We start from the raw sequence: 21220 nt of genomic DNA, 5'->3' as shown, positions 1-21220 counted from the left end.
TTCGCTTTGCGTACTACTGTTCCCGTTCCTGTTGTTGTTGTTGTTACTGGTAACGACGACGACAGTGATTTTTTACATCTTAGTTTTTGGAAATGTCACAAACAAATGCAACAGAATTTTGATGCTGGAATTGTAGTCTGTAGACTGGGGTTAGGTTCTACGTGCAGACAACATTACTGAGACGTTTTGTTGTGTCTTAGATCATAATTGGAAAATACGAGAATGGTTGCTCCAACAAGATTACGGCTGTTTCCTTTCCGTACACTGAGCCGGGTGAACCCGACGTCGACGTTCCGGTAAGCACAAGACTTTGTTTTAGTTCGGTAGTTGCAGAGAACCTAGCAGAATGACGAGCTGTGGTGTGACGCTGAGTGTGTGGCGCGACTGTTGCAGGAGGCAAGGGTGCGGGCGCAGACGCGACCGGCCTGGGCCCGCTGCCCGAGGGCTGGGAGCAGGCCACCACGGCCGAGGGCGAGCTCTATTTCATCAACCACCAGACGCGCACCACCTCCTGGTTCGACCCCCGGATACGTAAGTAGCTCACTGCTGTGGGTGGCCTGTACTCTGCCCCTCTGCCGCGACAGGCAGCTTGCGCTTGTAACTCTTGAGCTCTGGCGCTTTGACGCAAAATGCCTTCACTAATTCATTTCACTTAATCCTCACTCTCAAATGATAATTAGCACCTTTATCGTTTCGTATTAAATGACGCAGAGGTACTGCCATTCAGAGCGGAAGTAGTGATGTCATTTGGGCAATTTTCTTCGCAGTCTCCCTCACACTATTATTGGAACGATCATAAAGTGTCTGGTTCTTCGTTTTCATATTTAGAAACTAAAACACAGGACTGTCAAGCACTTCAAATATTTTCTGATTAGTAAACACATCGTTCGCTTAAAGTAACGGAAAAACGGGAAGATTCGAAGGCACAATTTACTAAGACACCCCTAGCGGCTTTTTGAACGCTCAATCAAAAATAACTTGCTCTACAGTGCACACTATTGCCATTCATTAGCGACATGTGGCCTGGAAGTGCATTTGTTTAGGGCAAGTAACTGTAGTCATTGTCACTTTAGTGTAATATTAATACTTTTGATACCGAGCGAGGTGGCGCAGTGGTTAGCACACTGGACTCGCATTCGGGAGGACGACGGTTCACTCCCGCGTCTGGCCATCCTGATTTAGGTTTTCCGTGATTTCCACAAATCGCTCCAGGCAAATGCCGGGATGGTTCCTGTGAAAGGGCACGGCCGACTTCCTTCCCCGTCCTTCCTTAATCCGATGAGACCGATGACCTCGCTGTCTGGTCTCCTTCCCCAAACAACCAACCAACAACCAATACTTTTGATGGAAAAGGGACAGGCTCAGACCCGATGCTGCCAAATGATCTGCACTGATACACTGTAATATCGTGTCGGACCACCTCTTTCCCGGCCCAGTGCAGCAAGTCGTTGAAAGTCCCCTGCAGAAATATTGAAACTCGCTGCCTGTACAGGCGTCCATAATTGCGGAAAACTTGCCGGTGCAGGATTTTGTGCACGAAATGACGTCTCCAGTACATCCCATAAAAATTCGACGGGATTCATGTCGAATAATCTGGGTGGCCAAATCATTCGTTCGATTGTTCAGAACTTTCCTTAAACCAAGTGTGAGCAACTGTGGCCCGGTGACAATGTGCATTTCCATTCACAAAAATTCAATAGTTGTTTGGGAACATGAAGTCATGAGTGACTGTAAATGGTATCGAAGTAGCCGAACATAGCTATTTCTAGTCAATGGTCGGTTCAGTTGGACCAGAGGTTCCAGTCCATTCCACATAAACACAACCTACACCATTATGAAGCCACTACCAGCTTTCTCAGTGCCTTCTTGACAACTTGGGTCCATGGCTTCGTCGGGTCTCCTCCACACTCAAACTCTACAACCAGCTGTTACCAACTGAAATCAGGGCTCATCTGGTTTTCCAGTCGTCTAGGGTCCAACAGATGTGGTCACGAGTCCAAGAGAGGCACTCCAGGCGGTGTCGTGCAATTAGCAAAGGCATCTATCGTATGCTGCCATTTGCCCATTAACCACAAATTTCGCCACTCTGTTCTGAGGGGTACGTTCATTGTCCTTCCCACACTGATTTCTGTTGTTATTTCACGCAGTATTGTTTTTCTGTTATCACCGACTACTCTACGCAAACGCCGCTGCTCTCCGTCGTTAAGTGAAGACCGTCGGCCACTGCGTTGTCCGTGGTGAGATGTAACACTTGAAATCTGGTATTCTCGGCGAACTCTTGACACTGTGGAAGTCTGAATATTGAATTCCCTAGCGATTTCCAAAATTAAACGTTCCGTGCTTTTAGCGCCACTCCAACTACTGTTCCGCGTTAGCAGCCTTTTAATTTCCGTTGTGCAGCCACACACACACACACATCGGAAACCTTTTCTCATGAATCACCGGAGTAAAAAAAACAGCTCCACCAATGAACTGTCGTTTTATACCTTGTGTAGCCGATAATATCGCCATCTGTATCTGTGCATATCTAACTTGACTTTTGCACCTCAGCGTATATCAGTTTCCTCACATACAATACTGTAGCAGGTCTTTCTGTGTGTGGTACAAGTTCCATTGAGCTGTGTTTCTTGACAGTGACACGTCCATGTAGAAGTTACTTTCATCCTTTAGCTCTGCACTCCAGCGTATTGCTCTATAATCATTGCAGAAACTGAAGTTAATCTTAAGTTTTAGTGAAAAATTAAAATAGATAAGCATTGGGTTTGAAGCCACGACGTCCTGGTCCGCAAGTAATGTCACATCGTTGAGACAAATCTGCAGTTGAAGGTAGTAAAACGCTCAAACTTGATGATTGTTGACCTCTACTTCTCGAAAACTAAGGGCTAGTAACCTGAACTTGTTTGGACGCATTTAGAGACTCAACTTATTAACGTCCTTCGGGCATCACCATACACAGAGGGTAAAAGCATTCTGTAATAATTAACCCCGTTGAGGTTTATCCTCACATATGATGCCAGTATTCTGTTGCAATCTAACGCGCCGAGCATTCATTCCATAATAGTCGATGGCTGCACACGATTCTGTGTCAGATACCAGAAACACCGTGCTTCGAGTCCAGCCAGTTTATTCATGAGCCATGCCTCGACGTCAACGCGTTATTTGTGACCGCGTCATTTCTCTTGAGGAGGAAGGGAATTTGATGGCGTCGCAGATTGGGGCATGGCATGATGTTGCTGAGTCCACCTTGTAACGAGGGCTCAAACGACGTCATGTTACTGGGAATAGGTGTTTAACTTGTAACAACAGTAGTTCAGGATAATGGACTTGGATACATTTCACGGCAAAATACTTTCTTTAAACGCATTAAAGTTGATACACACTGCACTGTTTTCCGATTCGGTTGACACGGATCGGTCCTAGCTGCGGGAAGACTGACTACAGAGCAAATCTAGGGGGCTTAATGGGAAGCTGTATGACGATCGTGGACTTTGCTGATTAGCGTTTCCTGTAGCGGAATGTAATATTTTTCGACGAATCAGTATTTCCTAAAGCGAATATGGTCCAGCGCGGTTACATAGTCCACGTGGAATCTGTTTCGTCCTCAAATACATCAGCGAGTCATCTCTGTGATGGTGTGCACATGACTTTTTCGGGATTTGTCCCTGTGGACTTAGTGTACGCCACAGGACAAATGACTTGATACTACCTGGAATACTGATATTATGGGCAATTCCATGAGTCAATCGGTGCAACAACTGTATTCTAAGGTATTAATTTATTTCCAGCAGTGTTAGTCTGCAGTAGACATGTGATGCAGGAGAGTTTTGCAAAACACAATGAGATTTATCTTCACGACTGGCCGCCTCCTGAACCACGCTTCAGTCCTACTGAAAACTTATGGGGCGGATTCGAAAGAGACCATACGGAAAAAAAGCCCTAACGCGTAGCTAAGAAACAGATCAGTAGCTGCCTGAGAGGAGGTGACAGGAAGTGAGATGGTTTTTACTCACCTGATAGACTCACTATGCCGGCCGGTGTGGCTGTGCGGTTCTAGGCGCTTCAGCCTGGAACCGCGAGACCGCTACGGTTGCAGGTTCGAATCCTGCCTCGGGCATGGATGTGTGTGATGTCCTTAAGTTAGTTCGGTTTAAGTAGTTCTGAGTTCTAGGGGACTGATGACCACAGCAGTTGAGTCCCATAGTGCTCAGAGCCATTTTTTTTGTCAAGTCCCATAGTGCTCAGAGTAATATATATACTCACTTATTCGCAGGACGCAAGTGGTCATTGAAGTGAAAGACCGTTTGAGGTCCTAAAATCGTATTAAGAACCGTGAACAGTTCATTCTAACCAAATTTTCGTTGTAACGCATAAAATAATTACCAAGTTGGATTCGATCCGAATCCTACCGTCGCGTAGCTGCTTATCATTCTCTTGACTATGCCACCGGACTACGAAGTCACTATAAAGCCTTAATAATTTGTGTGAATGGACAGCATGGGTACTCTGTGCCGATACTAGCGAACTCACAAACAAAATCACGTATGTTGATTCTGAGAGAGCATACGGGCTGCCTCGGCGGCTGCTTTTAAGCAGGCAGTGAAGGTTCGCGTGGAAACAAGCGCGCAGAGTCCCATCGATATCTGGCGTGACTCAGGACGACGGCATGCGCGGTTCGATACCGCAGTGGCTGGTTACCGTCTTCACCTGCGTTTGTTCAGTTGCTTTCAGGCCGCGGGAGAAATAGTTACCGTCTCTGGATCCCCACTGCACAGGAATGCACTGTCTTGCACGAGGCAGCGCGACAGACCGCACAACCGCCTGCTCCGAGCAACATTGTTGGGGCAGAATGCACGGGAGTTGTGAGATTGATTCTAATATCTGCTCGATCATACTTCGCTCTCCACGGCTGTTACTTCAAGAATGCTCTAGTGAAATTAGTTTCTTTCTTTTAACAGGTGTCACCACAAATACAGGGCAACTGTGTGTTAACTACACGGCCGAGTCACATTAGTGTGACCTCAGCCTATGTTCGACGTCAACGCGCAATAATCACGCAAGACGGCAGATGGCAGCACTAGCATGGGGGGGGGGGGGGGGGGTGTATGTAAAGCGTGTAAGCGGAAACCACAGCGCAGTCTTCGTGAGGCGGAAACTGAGACATTCATCTGACGTCTAAAAGTATGGTCACCGGTTTTCCCATCAAAGGTGGAAACAGCCAAGTGTGTAAACTGTTCGCCTGCCGCTGTGATTGAAGTACACCGTGCGTGGCAAAATGGCACTATTCAAAGACGGCGCCGAGTCAAATGTGGTGTACCGCGGGCCATGGGTGACACAGCTGAACGACGGCTGTGGAGATGTGCACGGCCGGGTAGACGTGAAACTGTTGAGTAGCTGACCGCTCAGATGAACCAGTCGAATCCGCTTCGTAAGTTTTCAATTGGAATGAGTCGCGGTCTCCTCTACGACCGTTCAGCAAACGTTGGTGCGTATGGGCCTCGGCAGCAGGCGTCTGGTTCAAGCACGCATACCGACTGCTGGAATTAGCACTGCAGTGCCGCAACTGGACATCTGGTGAGAGGCTACAAGTAGCAGATAAATGAAGTTTTATCCTCCAAATGGTCGTTGGTGTGTACGGCGTGAGACCTCTGAAAGTTGCAAACAGGAGGGAGAGTTATGGACTGGGGAATGTTTTCTTGGCATTCCCTGGGTGATCACGTGTGTCTACCACTGGGGACCATGTCCACCTCTACGTGCAGTTTTTTTGGGCCTGATGGCAGTGCAACGTGTCAAACAGTTCGCGGTGTACGTGCGTAGTTCGAAGAGCACCAGGGTGAGTTTATCATAGTCCTTTGGCCACCAAATGCCCCGAACTTCAAACCAGTTGAGAATCTATCGGACAACCTCGATCTCGCAGTTGGCGCCATGATTATCAACCGAGAAACGTAGCGCAGCAGGCCACGACACTGCAGTCGGCGTCGCTCCACATCTCTGTCGGTGCATTCCAGCACCTCACTGACACTCTTCCTGCTAGCCAGCATACGAATAGTGTTTGCTCATTTCGGACTGCTTCTCATTCCCGCGCTCTTCCATTTGTCATTTTTCACTTTCTGGCTACCGGTGTTTGTATATCTCTGCCTCACCTACCCGGAGCGCAAAATTTTCAGCTTCATTCGTGAGGTGTTTGTAGTGGCTCTCTTCAGATGCCACTCCAGGTAAGCATGTTCCGTATTTCTTTGAGCAAAATTTCTGTGTTGAGTTTTAGGCTCAGTCCACTGTCAGTTAAAGAAGCAACTTATTACAAACTGGTGCTTATGAGGTAGTTTTCAATGTCATACGGTTCTTTGCATTATAGGTTTTAATATTATTTGTCTATTCGCCATTACCAATACCTTCGCCGTCCAGGAAAGCGTTTTGTACGATGCGCCACATATTTGAAAGAGCACATTCTGATTCAGGAAAAGAATATGATTATAATTAAGATTTGTCTGTATGTGTGGTACCTCTTTTGTAACAACGTTAAACAATCATCAAAATGACTAAATTTCAGAGGAACATTGTTCCTGCGTTTATAGAGAGATGCTATTTTAGTAGTAGTGGTGAAGACATTTAAATGTAACAAATATAATACTGAAAGAAAGCAGATTCGGCTCAGACGAAGCATCTAGATTTAAAAAAATTTTAAAAAATGTTGAAGTGCGTAGTTAAAGTAACATAATAATTTTCAAGCCAGCGTCATTGACATAATCCCAGTTTAAAAGTAGACGTTACTTTCATTATGCACCAACCGTAGAGAAAATTTAGTTATGGTCAGCTGGTAATAGGTTTGGGGATATCCAATACACAAAGGCAGTGTTACAAAGTGGGAAAAAATGTGAACGATCAAAAGGGTACGACTTGCAGATAGCGCAAGTACAAATAAAGGCATAACTTCATACCAATGCAGCTGTGTTACTGAGAAAGATATGGGCGATTTGTGGCGTCTTCCTCTCTGAATAAAGACCCACTTTACAAATCAGTGAGAAGTCTCACGTATTTCCTACACTGTGTTTCGAGCTTGACCTTCTATTAGCAGATGTTCACTTACGCAAGGAAGTTTCAGGTTAGTCACCTATCCATCTTTCCAACATTTTCGTATTCGACTGTTTAATTCTGACGCGAAAGAAAAAGAAACAGTATTTACTCCGATATTCTCAGACGTGATTCGATGGTATCGTGTTGAAATACGGATGCAGAGTGGAAGGTTCAGTAGAACGAATTTAGCCTAAAAGCTATTCATTACTGTTGGCAACATTAGCCATTCGAAGTTCAGAGTCGCAGTAGTGTGTATTTTCCTGGGTAGGAGACACAGGATTACTTATAACTATGTTTTGCTATGCTCTGTCGTTAAACTTGTGTTCCTGCCAACAACATCTCAACGTTAGTAATCGATAGGATCTCGTTGACGCTCACCAACGTGCAGTGGGCTATGCCTGTTGTTGGTGTCAAAACAGGAGTTCGGTGCAACATAAGCAAATAAGTATTTTTGTTCTGAAACTTGATTCTCAAGATTTATCCTTAACGTACTCCAAATTTAATCGATAGGCTGTGCCACCTCCTGTACGCTTAACCAACAGGAATTCTGAGATGCTACAATGCCGAGATTACACCCGGGATGGTGTACAAGAAGTCACCGTCTTTTCCTTCAGTGAGCATTGCAAGAACGAAAGCATGTCTTTTAAATGTGGCGGTTTCCATTGAAATTAGTCTTCTGACATCCCGCGTGTTAAAGTACTAATTGCAATGGCGTGCATTTTGCGACAGATATATCATGCCAAAGTATCAGAGAAGACGGGGTCCTAAGAAATTAAATTGTGATGGCAAAATATCAGTACAAGATGGCTACTTTCTAGAGCTTAACTTATTCATACGCTGATGTAATGAAGAGGGGCCAGAAATCAAATACCAGCTGTCGCGCCGGACGTACAAAATCAACAACACTGCAACTGAAGTGGGAAGAGGGGGCAGGAGGGGGGGGGGGTGACCATACGGGACAAATTTTAACATCCAGATTGAGATTTTCACTCTGCAGCGGAGTGTGCGTTGATATGAAACTTCCTGGCAGATTAAAACTGTGTGCCCGACCGAGACTCGAACTCGGGACCTTTGCCTTTCGCGGGCAAGTGCTCTACCATCTGAGCTACCGAAGCACGACTCACGCCCGGTACTCACAGCTTTACTTATGCCAGTATCCGTCTCCTACCTTCCAAACTTTACAGAAGCTCTCCTGGTTCGCCATATTTTTCACAGGTCGTTAATTTAACAATTACCAAATCTGAAATGCCGCTGCGTAACAATTTGCATCAAAGCTTAAAATTCTGCATGTAATCAGGGCTAGTGTGTTGTGAATACATTTACGTTGCGAAAAATTCTACTTCGAAGCTCCCAATTATTCGGAAAGAAACAGACTTCCGGAAATTCTTCGTACAAACGGCCACCTGTCTACTAAAACTAAAACAGCACTATAGAATAGTAATAGGTGTTTAACACGAAATGTGAACTGGTACGGTTTTCTCAGACAGTAGCCACCGACATGCAACATCCATCAGCTCCCCAAACGCCAACCATAAAATATTAGAAACTTTCACACCATGCAAACGCACTGATTTCAGCGACCAAAATGTTATGTTCATCGTATGCAGTTAGCGCCTTTTTTTGTCCTGATCTCCTAGCAGAAGTGTCATTCCCCCTTCTCCAGAACAAGTCTTTGATTACGGCAGAGGCAGGGACCATGATGCAAGTTTTTTCTCAGGCCTATAGGAATGAAGTAGTTCCTGGTCATAGTGAACTATCGACTCTCAGTATGCCTGCATCGCACAGGATAAAGATTATTTTGCTACGCAGGTCGTTGAAATAGAGCTATAAGGGACTCGCGTGAAACTTTTTTGGTATCGTCACACTAGGCCTACGGCATCCTACAAGGTGGGTACGTGTACTGCCTGGCAACACATAACAGAAGCTTGCTTAGCCCCAATTTCCAGTTGATCCTAACACTTCTTTACATTTACTGCCAGGTCATATAATGCGTGGAAAGAAGAATGCGGAGAATACGACCTGTAATCTGCTATCTATTCCCCCAGAGGAACGTTGTCTACGAATTGAATATCCTGTAACAAACATGTGCGAGCCATGGTAGGGATTCATTTCTCTCACCGCTACGTTGCCTGTCACCTTCACAGGATAAGTATCAGAGACGTCTCTATTTGTTTGAGACACTCAATTTTATAAGGTGTTATAACTTAGTTATTCTTTTCGTGTGAGTGATTTTACGACCAGAGTGAAACTACGCAAGCAAACAGAAACTGGTTCTCACTGGTGTCATCACTACCATACATCACAAATATAACTTACGGAATGATGTAATCCTTAAATACCATTAATTGTTCCAATGGGGTGATTGTAAAACATCCTATGTCTCTTCTAGCGATACTGCTATATCATGTCTTTCCCTGTCTTTATCTCATGTCACAATATCACTTCAGTTGAAATTAGTATTCCTCTCTCAGTAATCCAATACAACTGAGTTCGTTGCCATTTACCAGTAGCGCTACAACGGTATATTGCAGGTTGCTGTGTGCCCTGTATGTCCTTAACTATTTAATCATCTGATGTGCACGAAATGGCGACAAGGGGACACTTTTTCCGCCAATACTGACTTCTGTTGGCGCTTCGACTATGTACATGCGTCAATTGCAGCCTGAGGTGTTGTTTAGGCTCATATTTCAGCATAACCTTTTGGCATCTTACCTAACGACGATCCAGGTGGGCAATGTACTATTATTACACAGTACTGTGAAGGACCGGCAACCTTAATAGTTGTTAAGAACAAATTCAAACCTTACCTTCATCAGTCTCCTGACGTTACGCTCTAAAAAGCCACTGCTGGATCACAAGTTGCTCAAAAAGGTCCACCGCCTTCTTTGTGATTCTGAATGAGACGCTTACTGCTTGATACAGCGGCTTGTCAGGGATGTTTGCTCGCTCCATACCATTCTCAGACGGTGTGTGGGGAAAGGTACCTTGAGTACCTCTATCGATTCTCCCTTCTATTCCAGTCTCGTATTGTCTGTGGAAAGAAGGATTGTCGGTATGATTCTGTGTGGGCTTTCATCTCTCTGATTTTATCCTCATGGTCTCTTCGCGAGATGTACGTAGGAGGGAGCAATATACTGCTTGACTCTTCGGTGAAGGCATGTTCTCGAAACTTCAACAAAAGACCGTACCGAACTACTGAGTGTCTCTCCTGCAGAGTCTTCCACTGGAGTTTATCTATCATCTCCGTAACGCTTTCGCGATTACTAAATGATCCTTTAACGAAGCGCGCTGCTCTCCGTTGGATCTTCTCTATCTCTTCTGTCAACCTTATCTGGTACGGATCCCACACTGCTGAGTAGTATTCAAGCAGTGGGCGAACAAGCGTACTGTAACCTACTTCCTTTGTTTTCGGATTGCATTTCCTCAGGATTCTTCCAATGAATTTGTCTGGCATCTGCTTTACCGACGATCAACTGTATATGAACATTCCATTTTAAAACACTCCTAACGCGTACTCCCAGATAATTTAAGGAATTAATTGCTTCCAGTTGCTGACCTGCTATATTATGACTAAATGATATGGGATCTTTCTTTCTGTGTATTCGCAGCACATTACACTTGTCTACATCGAGATTCAATTGCCATTCCTTGCAGCATGCGTCAATTCTCTGCAGATCCTCCTGCATTTCAGTACAATTTTCCATTGTTAAAACCTCTCGGTATACCACAGCATCATCCGCAAAAAGCCTCAGTGAACTTCCGATGTCATCCAAAAGGTCATTTACGTATATTGTGAATAGCAACGGACCTACGACACTCCCCTGCGGCACACCTGAAATCACTCTTCCTTCGGAAGACTTCTCTCCATTGAGAATGACATGTTGCGTTCTGTTATCTAGGAACTCTTCAATCCAATCACATAATTGGTCTGTTGGTCCATATGCTCTTACTTCATTAAACGACTGTGGGGAACTGTATCGAAGGCCTTGCGGAAGTCAAGAAACACGGCATCTACCTGGGAACCCGTGTCTATGGTCCTCTGAGTCTCGTGGACGAATAGCGCGAGCTGGGTTTCACACGATGCGTCTTTCTCGAAAGCCATGCTGATTCCTACAGGGTAGATTTGTAGTTTCCAGTTTATTCTGGAACATAATACGTGTTCCAAAATTCTACAACTGATCGACGTTAGGGATATAGGTCTATAGTTCTGCACATCTGTTCGACGTCCCTTCTTGAAAACGGGGATGACCTGTGCCCTTTTCCAATCCTTTGGAACGCTACGCTTTTCCAGAGAACTACGGTACACCGCTGCAAGAAGGGGGACAAGTTCCTTCGCGTACTCTGTGCGAAGTATGGATGTAAATGTGGATGTAGTAAGCAGAAGCAGCGCGGCATGCACAGCCCCATGACACGTACGCGACGCCTTAGATGGCAAGGGTTACCATACCCGGGGGCAAAAGGGGTCGTCTCTCCCTCCGCCCCCGCCCCATAGCTCACAAAGAAAAATATATAGTAGATGCTTCTCTACCACAAAAATTTTATAAAAGTGGGTATTACGCAGGTTTTTTTGGAACTGGAATTTTATTATGGATACTTACAGGCTGCCTTTCGTCTTAACGAATATTAAAAATCTTCAGACTCTCCCGGTTAGCCTTCTTCCCCCCCCCCCCCCCCCCCCCCCACTCCTCCTCCTCTCCCTGCAATCCATCGGATGGGCGCTCTTCCCAGACGAACTGCCGGCCGGTGTGGCCGTGCGGTCCTAGGCGCTTGAGTCTGGAACCGCGTGACCGCTACGGTCTCAGGTTCGAATCCTGCCTCGGGCATAGATGTGTGTGCTGTCCTTAGGTTAGTTAGGTTTAATTAGTTCTAAGTTCTAGGGGACTGATGACCTCAGAAGTTAAGTCCGATAGTGCCTAGAGCCACTTGAACCATTTTTGAACCAGACGAGCTGATCATTGTTACAAGGCGTTCGCTTTCCCGCGGCGCGTGGCTCGGGCCTCAGGGCGCTGGGCTGCCGTGTGATGGACGGCGCTGCCCGTGCCTGGTCGCCGCCGGCGGTGGCGGTGCCGGCCCCGCGTGGCACCGCGACGCCGGAGGCTGGCGCCGCCCCAGCCGTCCCCGCCGCCCCGCACGGCTGCCACCCGCACACAGCCTGCCGCCTCCGTCGCGTACGTGCCCCTTTTTCCCAAACAAGGCAATCTGCAATGGCTTCGCTGCTCGTGTACAGTTTATACATGGGCGGGAAGGCCTGAGGCGGCAGCAATAAGCTTCGCGCGCTTTGCACTACATTCCCTACTGACAGCTGTGGAAGTAACGCAAATGTACCCAGCATACTTCAGATGGTGCAGGACGCTATCCACATCCAGCACAGACAGAAGAAAGAGGTGGCCTTCTGCTGGTTCGCTGGACTCGTGGGAAATGAGAAAGCTGACAACACAGCGAAAGCAGCCTGCCACTAAAATGCCACATTACAACATTACATCTTACTGTCCACCAATTCGTCGTTGAGTGACTGCAGGAGGATACAAGATGACTTGGGCAGGATTTGTGATTGGTGTAAAGAATGCCAGCTAACTCTAAATATGCACTCCTGGAAATTGAAATAAGAACACCGTGAATTCATTGTCCCAGGAAGGGGAAACTTTATTGACACATTCCTGGGGTCAGATACATCACGTGATCACACTGACAGAACCACAGGCTCATAGACACAGACAACAGAGCATGCACAATGTCGGCACTACTACAGTGTACATCCACCTTTCGGAGCAATGCAGGCTGCTATTCTCCCATGGAGACGATTGTAGAGATGCTGGATGTAGTCCTGTGGAACGGCTTGCCATGCCATTTCCACCTGGCGCCTCAGTTGGACCAGCGTTCGTGCTGGACGTGCAGACCGCGTGAGACGACGCTTCATCCAGTCCCAAACATGCTCAATGGGGGACAGATCCGGAGATCTTGCTGGCCAGGGTAGTTGACTTACACCTTCTAGAGCACGTTGGGTGGCACGGGATACATGCGGACGTGCATTGTCCTGTTGGAACAGCAAGTTCCCTTGCCGGTCTAGGAATGGTAGAACGATGGGTTCGATGACGGTTTGGATGTACCGTGTACTATTCAGTGTCCCCTCCACGATCACCAGAGGTGTAAGGCCAGTGTAGGAGATCGCTCCCCCACACCATGATGCCGGGTGTTGGCCCTGTGTGCCTCGGACGTATGCAGTCCTGATTGTGGCGCTCACCTGCACGGTGCCAAACACGCATACGACCATCATTGGCACCAAGCCAGAAGCGACTCTCATCGCTGAAGACGACACGTCTCCATTCGTCCCTCCATTCACGCCTGTCGCGACACCACTGGAGGCGGGCTGCACGGTGTTGGGGCGTGAACGGAAGACGGCCTAACGGTGTGCGGGACCGTAGCCCAGCTTCATGGAGACGGTTGCGAATGGTCCTCGCCGATACCCCAGGAGCAACAGTGTCCCTAATTTGCTGGGAAGTGGCGGTGCGGTCCCCTACGGCACTGCGCAGGATCCTACGGTCTTGGCGTGCATCCGTGCGTCGCTGCGGTCCGGTCCCAGGTCGACGGGCACGTGCACCTTCCGCCGACCACTGGTGACAACATCGATATACTGTGGAGACCTCACGCCCCACGTGTTGAGCAATTCGGCGGTACTTCCACCCGGCCTCCCTCATGCCCACTATACGCCCTCGCTCAAAGTCCGTCAACTGCACATACGGTTCACGTCAACGCTGTCGCAGCATACTACCAGTGTTAAAAACTGCGATGGAGCTCCGTATGCCACGGCAAACTGGCTGACACTGACGGCGGCGGTGCACAAATGCTGCGCAGCTAGCGCCATTCGACGGCCAACACCGCGGTTCCTGGTGTGTCCGCTGTGCCGTGCGTGTGATCATTACTTGTACAGCCCTCTCGCAGTGTCCGGAGCAAGTATGGTGGGTCTGACACACCGGTGTCAATGTGTTCTTTTTTCCATTTCCAGGAGTGTAGATAAATGTAAATTAATGCAAATGAATAGGAAAAAGAATCCTGTAATGTTTGAATACTCCATTAGTAGCGCTTGACACATTCACGTCGATTAAATATTTGCGCGTGACATTGCAGAGCGCTATGAAGTGGGACAAGCATGTAATGGCAGTTGTGGGGAAGGCGGATAGTCGTCTACGGTTCATTGGTAGAATTTTGGGAAGATGTGGTTCACCCGTAAAGGAGAGATCTTATAAAACACTAATACAACCTATTCTTGAGTACTGCTCGAGAATTTGGGATCCCTATCAGGGAGGACATATAAGCAGTTCAGAGGCGGGCTGCTAGATTTGTTACTGGTAGGTTTGATCATCAAGCGCGTGTTACGGAATTGCTTCAGAAACTCGGGTGGGAGTCTCTAGAGGAAAGGAGGCGTTCTTTTCGTGAATCGCTACTGAGGAAATTTAGAGAACCAGCTTTGAGACTGACTGCAGTACAATTTTACTGCCGCCAATTTACATTTCGCGGAAAAACCACAAAGGTAAGGAGATTTGGGCTCGTACAGAAGCGTATAGGCAGTCATTTTTCCCTCGTTCTGTTTGGGGGTGGAACAGGGAGAGAAGATGCTAGTTGTGGTACGAGGCACCCTCCGCCACGCACCGTATGGTGGTTTGCGGAGTATGTAGATGTAGATACTGTCCATTTGCAGCAGTGATTTCCAACATCTGGAGGTAATTACTCCGTGAGAGGTAAACTGCACGAGGATAGTTTTTTAAGTTTCATAAAAAAGCAAGAGAAAAAATTTTGTTTCTTAAACAAATCACCTTAGTTCTCGACATAATCTCATTTAAGGGCTATACATTTGGTCCTGCGATCGTCCAGCTTTTTTATCCCATATGAAAAATAGGTTGTGTCGAACTATACAAAATTCTCATTGACCGCAACTATAACTTCCTCCCTTGACGAAAATTTCTTCCCAGCACACCAAAGTGTCAAGTTAGGGAACACAAAGAAGTCACTTGGGTAGGTACGGTGCAGAGGATGGATGGGAACCAATAAAAAGTCCAATTCATGCACTTTCGTCATTGTTGTCACTGATGTATAGGATTGTGCAGTATCCTGGTGAAGGAGCACTTCTTTGCATGCCAGCCTTGGTCTTTCTGGGGGCAATACAAGTTTCAGTCGATCCAATAATGAAGCACATTAAGTTCCATAATGGTTCTCTTTCTTTTATTTTCTTCAAGTAATCTACGGATTTATTCCTTGGGAACTCAAGAAACATGGTCTTCATGGGTTTCATCGACAGTCACAGATCTGTGCGAAAAGTCTTGCGGACTACGATTGAACATTGCCAGACATTGTGTTGAAATGTTTTGGTCGACTGTAAGCAGTCGCGGCACCCACCTCACACACAGCTTCTTCATAGCCAATTATCCGCGCAGGATACGATGCACTCGCTCGATTACGGATTTTGTCAGAGGCCACCTGCGTGGTAACCCAGATGGACAGTCGCAGTGCGCTTCGCCTTAGGTGCTTGTCCGACCACGTTTAAATTCGTTAATCCAAAAGTAAACGGTCTTCAGTGATTGTGCAGACTCCGCTTCAAGTTCATCCAATTTTGTTTAGATTTGTAGCAGTCCAACCCTTTAAACAAAAACCTTTACTAACAGCATCGAAGCTCAGTTTTCTCCATTTTCAATCGCACTCGACACACTGACCAATTCAGATGTGTGTCAACAACTAACTGTATGCTGTACATTGCTGAACTTCTTTGTATGGTCCTTGGAATAATCAAGCTTATCAACCGTGATGGCGCAACAAAAATGTTTCATTCTTTCTTGTAAATTTACCAGAACAATAAAGTAGAATCTTATATTCGAAAACTGAAGTCTAGATTTCCGGTCTTCCGACGTTTCTCCTCCTTAATAGTAGTAGAGTCGTAAACACTTCCAAAATGTTTATATTCATCAGACAAATTTGTTGTTATACTTGTGATCAACGCTGTTTCGTCAATATTTCGCCTTGGTGGTTTAACCTGAATGCTAGACTTTGTACTTGAGCAATACTGAACGTCCTATCTAAATTTCTGTCATCTATAAAACTGAGAAACTCTCAAAGTAACTGAGCCTTCTGTTGGTCTCCATTCTTCTGATATTTCTTCGTAACTGTATCACACATTTCCTTGGAAGTTAACCACGTTCGGATTTCCGGGAGGGGACCCCAGAGGGGGAGGTAACCACGAGAAAACACTGAATGACCAATAAACAGGTAATGTTCCACATTTCTACGAGTGGAGCGTGGAATTTCAGGTGTTGAAATGTAACGGGAAAACTAAAAAAATCTGTAAATGGACATGTAAAGGCTTAATCTATATATAGTGGGGGTCAGTGAAACGGAATGGGAAGAGGACACGGATATTTGTTCAGGCGAATATGAGATAATATCAACAGCAACATAAAATTGAGTGACAGGATGGGGATTCGTTATAAAGAGGAAGGTAATTCGGAGAGCGAGTTACTTTGAACATGTCAGTGATAGGATTCTTCTCGTGATCGTCAGCAAACCACCGTGAAGAGTAAGTCGGGCATTTGTGCCGACGCCGTAGGCAAAAACGAAAAAGTAGAGAAAGTATTTGAGGATATTGAATGGGTAATTCAGTGTGTAAAAGAGGTTGAAAATCTAATGCTTGAGTTGTAAAAAAAATTTCAGCTATAACAGCATTTTCAAAAACCGTAAGAGGAAGAGGTATATTCGAAAGAGGCATGAAAACACAGGTATATTCCAAGTGGAATACATCATGCCCGTTCAAAGATTCCAAAATCAGAAATTCGATTCTAAGACATATCCAGCAGCAGATGTAGACTCAGACCATAATTTAGTATTGATGAAGAGTAGGCCGGAGTTAAAAAGAATCGTTATGAAGAATCAGCACGAAAAGAAGCGAGGTACTGAAGTAATGAAGAATGATGACGTGCGTTTGAAGTTTCCTGATGCTGTAGACACCGCGATAATGGAAACCTCAGTAGGCAGTTTAGTTGAAAAGGGAATGGTCATCTCTAAAAAAATGCACAGTAGTTTGACAGACAAATATAGGTATGTACTAAAAAGGTAGCTGTGAAGAACCCTAGGGTAACAGAAGAAATACTTCAAATGATCAACGAAAGAAGAAAGTACAAATATGCTCAGGGAAAGACAAGTGGAGCAATAGGAAGTGGTGGTAATCCAAGGGAAATGGTTAAAGATAAAATGAGAAGTAATATAAAAAGAAATAGTCGTCGGAAGGACTTACTAAGCATGCAGAAAAGTTAAAACAACTTCAGATGAAACGAAAAGCAAAGGTGTAAACAACGATGCACCAGGAAACCCATGCTAAACACAGAGGAGAGAACGGATATATGGAAAAAGTGGGCAACACTGAAGGCCTCTACGAGAAGAAGAAGAATCGGATAACGTGATAGAATAGAAAATAGAATACCTAATGGACCCAGTATTAAAATCAGAAGTGAAATAATCATATGGCATTTTTGGCCGAGAGACTGTCTAAGGCTACTCAACCGCCCAGCGTAAATCTTTTTATTTGATGCGATTAACAGAGCTTCGGAAGACATGCGATAAAGCGAAGGCACAGATAGCATTCCTTCGGAATTCCTAAAATCTTTGGGAAAATGGAATCAAAACGACTATTCAGGCTGTCGTTTAGAATCTGTGAGACTGGCGACATACCATCAGACTTCGCAACTATATCATCGACACAATTCCGAATCAAGAACAGATAACACCGAGAATTATCACACAGTTAGTTTAACAACTCACGTATCCAATGTATTGGCAAGAATAATATGCAGAACAATGGAAAGGAAAATTGAGGATTTTAGGAAAGTTAGAACCAGAGACAGTTTGTAGCGTAGTGCTTCATAATGGAAGCAAGACTTCAAAAAATTGATGATTTATCGAATCAGAGAAAGTGTTCAATAATGTAAAATGGTGCAAGAGATTCAAAATTCTCGGAAAAATTGATGTAAGCTATAGGGAAGTAATATACGAGGCTTATCCGGAAAGCAAGGTTCAAGAATTTTTTGAAGTACGAAAAATGAATTTACCTCAATACATTTTATCTTCCATGGGACGAGTTTTTTGATTCCTGTGTCATAAACTTCTCCCGCCCCCCCCTTTTCAGGTTCAAATGGCTCTGAGCACTAGGGGACTTAACATCTGTGGTTATCAGTCGCCTAGAACTTAGAACTACTTAAACCTAACTAACCTAAGGACATCACACACATCCATGCCCGAGGCAGGATTCGAACCTGCGACCGTAGCAGTCGCGCGGTTCCGGACTGAGTGCCTGAACTGCTAGACCACCGCAGACGGCCCCCTTTTCAGGCTATTCTTTACTTCGATTTTCACCTCGCCATCGTCGGAAAAGTGTTTTCAACGAAGATGTTCCTTCAATTTAGTGAAGAGATGATAGTCACTGGGTGCAAGATTGAGGCTGTGGGAAGAATGGCTGAAAACATCCCAACCAAACTAAGTCAACAACTTTGCTCTTGCCTTTTTTTCAATTTTTTATTACAGAGGCCAACCAGCTCTCTGACCGAACACACTGAGCTACCGTGCCGGCATGCCTGAAGGGTGTGCAGACTCCCGTTGTCAGCATCCTGCGATGTGTATTTTGTATGGCTCTACGAAGTTTCTTCCTGGCCCAACAATATGTTACAGTATTTATTGCTTCGCCTCTTTTCAAAATATCAACTAGCAGACCCCTTTTCTGTCCCAAAACACTGACACTATGATTTCCCTCGCTGTTTGCTGAGTTTTGAACTTTTTGGTTGCAGGAGAATGAGTATGGCGCCACTGCATTGATTGTCGTTTGCTCTCTGGAGTATGATGATAAGACCAAGTTTCATCTCCTGTTACTATAGAGGTGAGAAAAGCCTCGCCTTCAGTATCGAAATGGTCAAGGAATTGCGAGCGGTACTGACTCTGTTCATTCTGTGTGCTTCGTTATGCAACTTCTGCAACCATCGCGCACACAACTTGCAATAATTTAGTCAGTTACGATTGCATGAACAGTTCGTGACATGTTTGGACAAACTGCATCCAGGTCATCAATCGATGAATGGCTATCAGAGAGATGATGTGCCCAATTTTCTGCACAACATCATCAGTCACAACGGCTTCTGTCTTCATGAATTTCCGTCCTTCTAGAATTGAAAATTCCGTACCCATTTCTTCACATGCCTCCTTCATATTACGTCCTCTCCATGAACTGAAACCATTTCGCGATGAATCGCAGCGGCGTCCATGGCCTTAGCATTTACGTAGCGAATTACAGCGCGCGCACGCACTTCGCACTTGGCGGGAGTCTGAATGAGAACGCTCATTTCTGACAGTCACCACAACACTAATCGACGATTTACTAATTGTTGGGAATGCTCATTTCCTCTGCTGGCTTTACGCTACACGACAGTTGTTTCACACTCCCCCATGGACATTCCAGGCTACAGTCACATGCCTTGTAACCTTAGTTTCCAAATAACCCTCGTACAACATGTCTAAGAACCTAGAAGGGATAACAAGAGCCAAAGACCACGAACAGTGCTGATTAAAAATGCTGTAAAACCGGGATGCATTCTTTCTCCTTTTGTGTTCAACCTTTACATCGAAGAAGCAGTCACGGAACTAAAATACAAGTTGCGCAGCGAGGTTAAAATTCAGAATGAAATAATTTCAACGATAAGATTTGCTATATAAATAAAATAGAGTGCCTCCAGTGGCACAGTTTTCCTTTTTCTGTTGTAATACGTCATACATAAACTATCACATTCTGCAGATGAAGATTGTGTCTAGAAACCACTAGTGGATGCAAAGAACACAGCAAAAACAGAAACACTGTTTCAAAGTGCAAGGACATATACCAGAACAAAACCATTACTGTGGGGTAAGCCTTACAGCCTTGTGGAGAACTTTGGTTGAGTGAATGACAGATATTAATGTTAGATCAAATATTTCAAGTGGTTCATAAATCCTTTTAATTCAAACTTAAACTTTGTAGTGATTTATGTAATCAAGTGACACGTTGAAAAATTTAAGAGTAATAATTATGTGGCCAACTGTGACAAAATTACACACAAATAACAATTCAAGTTAGTATTCAAAGGCAGAGGATGAAAGGGATGACGGAAAGACAACGTAGATTAGATTATGCCAGCACTGTTTGTTAGGCTTACATCTGTTGCATTTTGTAACTAAGTAAATGTTGAAGTAATACAATGATAAGGAATTAAAGATATGTAGATAGACACAATCTTAATAATATAAACAGATCTCTGTAAAATCAGGCTGACTTGGGGTACAAACTGTTGGTTTTTGTGGGTGGATCTATGAAATTCTGTGAGTAAGTCAGTTGTTCATTTAGAAAATATCAAAGAACTGTGCAAATCAATAAATTAATTAATTCATGGTATACATAAAAGGGAGGAGGGAGGAAATGCCATTCTCTCTCTCTCTCTCTCTCTCTCTCTCTCTCTCACACACGCGAGACAGATCCCTCCCCTCCCCTCTAACCCCCTCCCCCCAACCCACACACACTGCATTGCATCCATTCTCTTCTTTATATGTACCATGAATTATTTTAGTTATTTGCATGATTTTTTTGATGTTTTCTAAGTGATTGATTGAGTTGCCACTGCACAGGACTCACTAGATAATAATAATAATAATAATAATAATAATAATAATAAAAACAGTAGTTTGTACCCCATGTACCATAATATTAATAGATCTGTTTATATTATTAGGAGTACATCTGCCACCATATGCTCAATTCCTTATTAATGTGTTACTTAAAAATTTACTTTGTTATTACATGTAACAGATTTAAGCCTAACAAACCCACTTCTGACATAATGAAAACTTTGATCTCCTTCTGTCACTCCTTTCATGCTCTATCCCAGAGTCGCAGTCTAAATTGTTGTATACGTAGGCTTCCGTGGCTGTTGCCACTGTCAATAAAATTCTTCTGGATTTGGGACTGCATTGTCAACTATAAAATTCCGATGTTTCAGTTGCTATTGCAACACCCTGAGGAAGGTGTCTTGCAATAGTCACCAAAACATCGGAATTTTATAGTTCACAATGCGGGGCCCATACATAGAAGAATTAT

At 44.9% G+C, this 21220-nt stretch overlaps 1 protein-coding gene across 3 annotated transcripts in view; it reads left to right on the top strand.

Moving 5' to 3' along the window:
- The window catches only part of LOC126272747 (transcriptional coactivator YAP1), a 328068-nt gene that overhangs the window by 262119 nt on the left and 44729 nt on the right, over nt 1-21220 (top strand). For 2 of the 3 annotated variants that reach the window (XM_049975818.1, XM_049975829.1), the window contains exon 3: nt 394-531. The exons of the other annotated variant lie outside the window; for it this stretch is intronic. In XM_049975818.1, coding sequence (XP_049831775.1) covers nt 394-531 — 138 coding nt within the window. The remainder of the gene's footprint in view (nt 1-393; nt 532-21220) is intronic. 3 annotated transcript variants of the gene reach the window in all.

This window comes from Schistocerca gregaria, chromosome 1, assembly GCF_023897955.1.
Source record: "Schistocerca gregaria isolate iqSchGreg1 chromosome 1, iqSchGreg1.2, whole genome shotgun sequence".
In the NCBI taxonomy this organism is placed as follows: Eukaryota; Metazoa; Arthropoda; class Insecta; order Orthoptera; family Acrididae; genus Schistocerca; species Schistocerca gregaria.
This window is presented reverse-complemented; position numbering and strand designations above follow the sequence as displayed.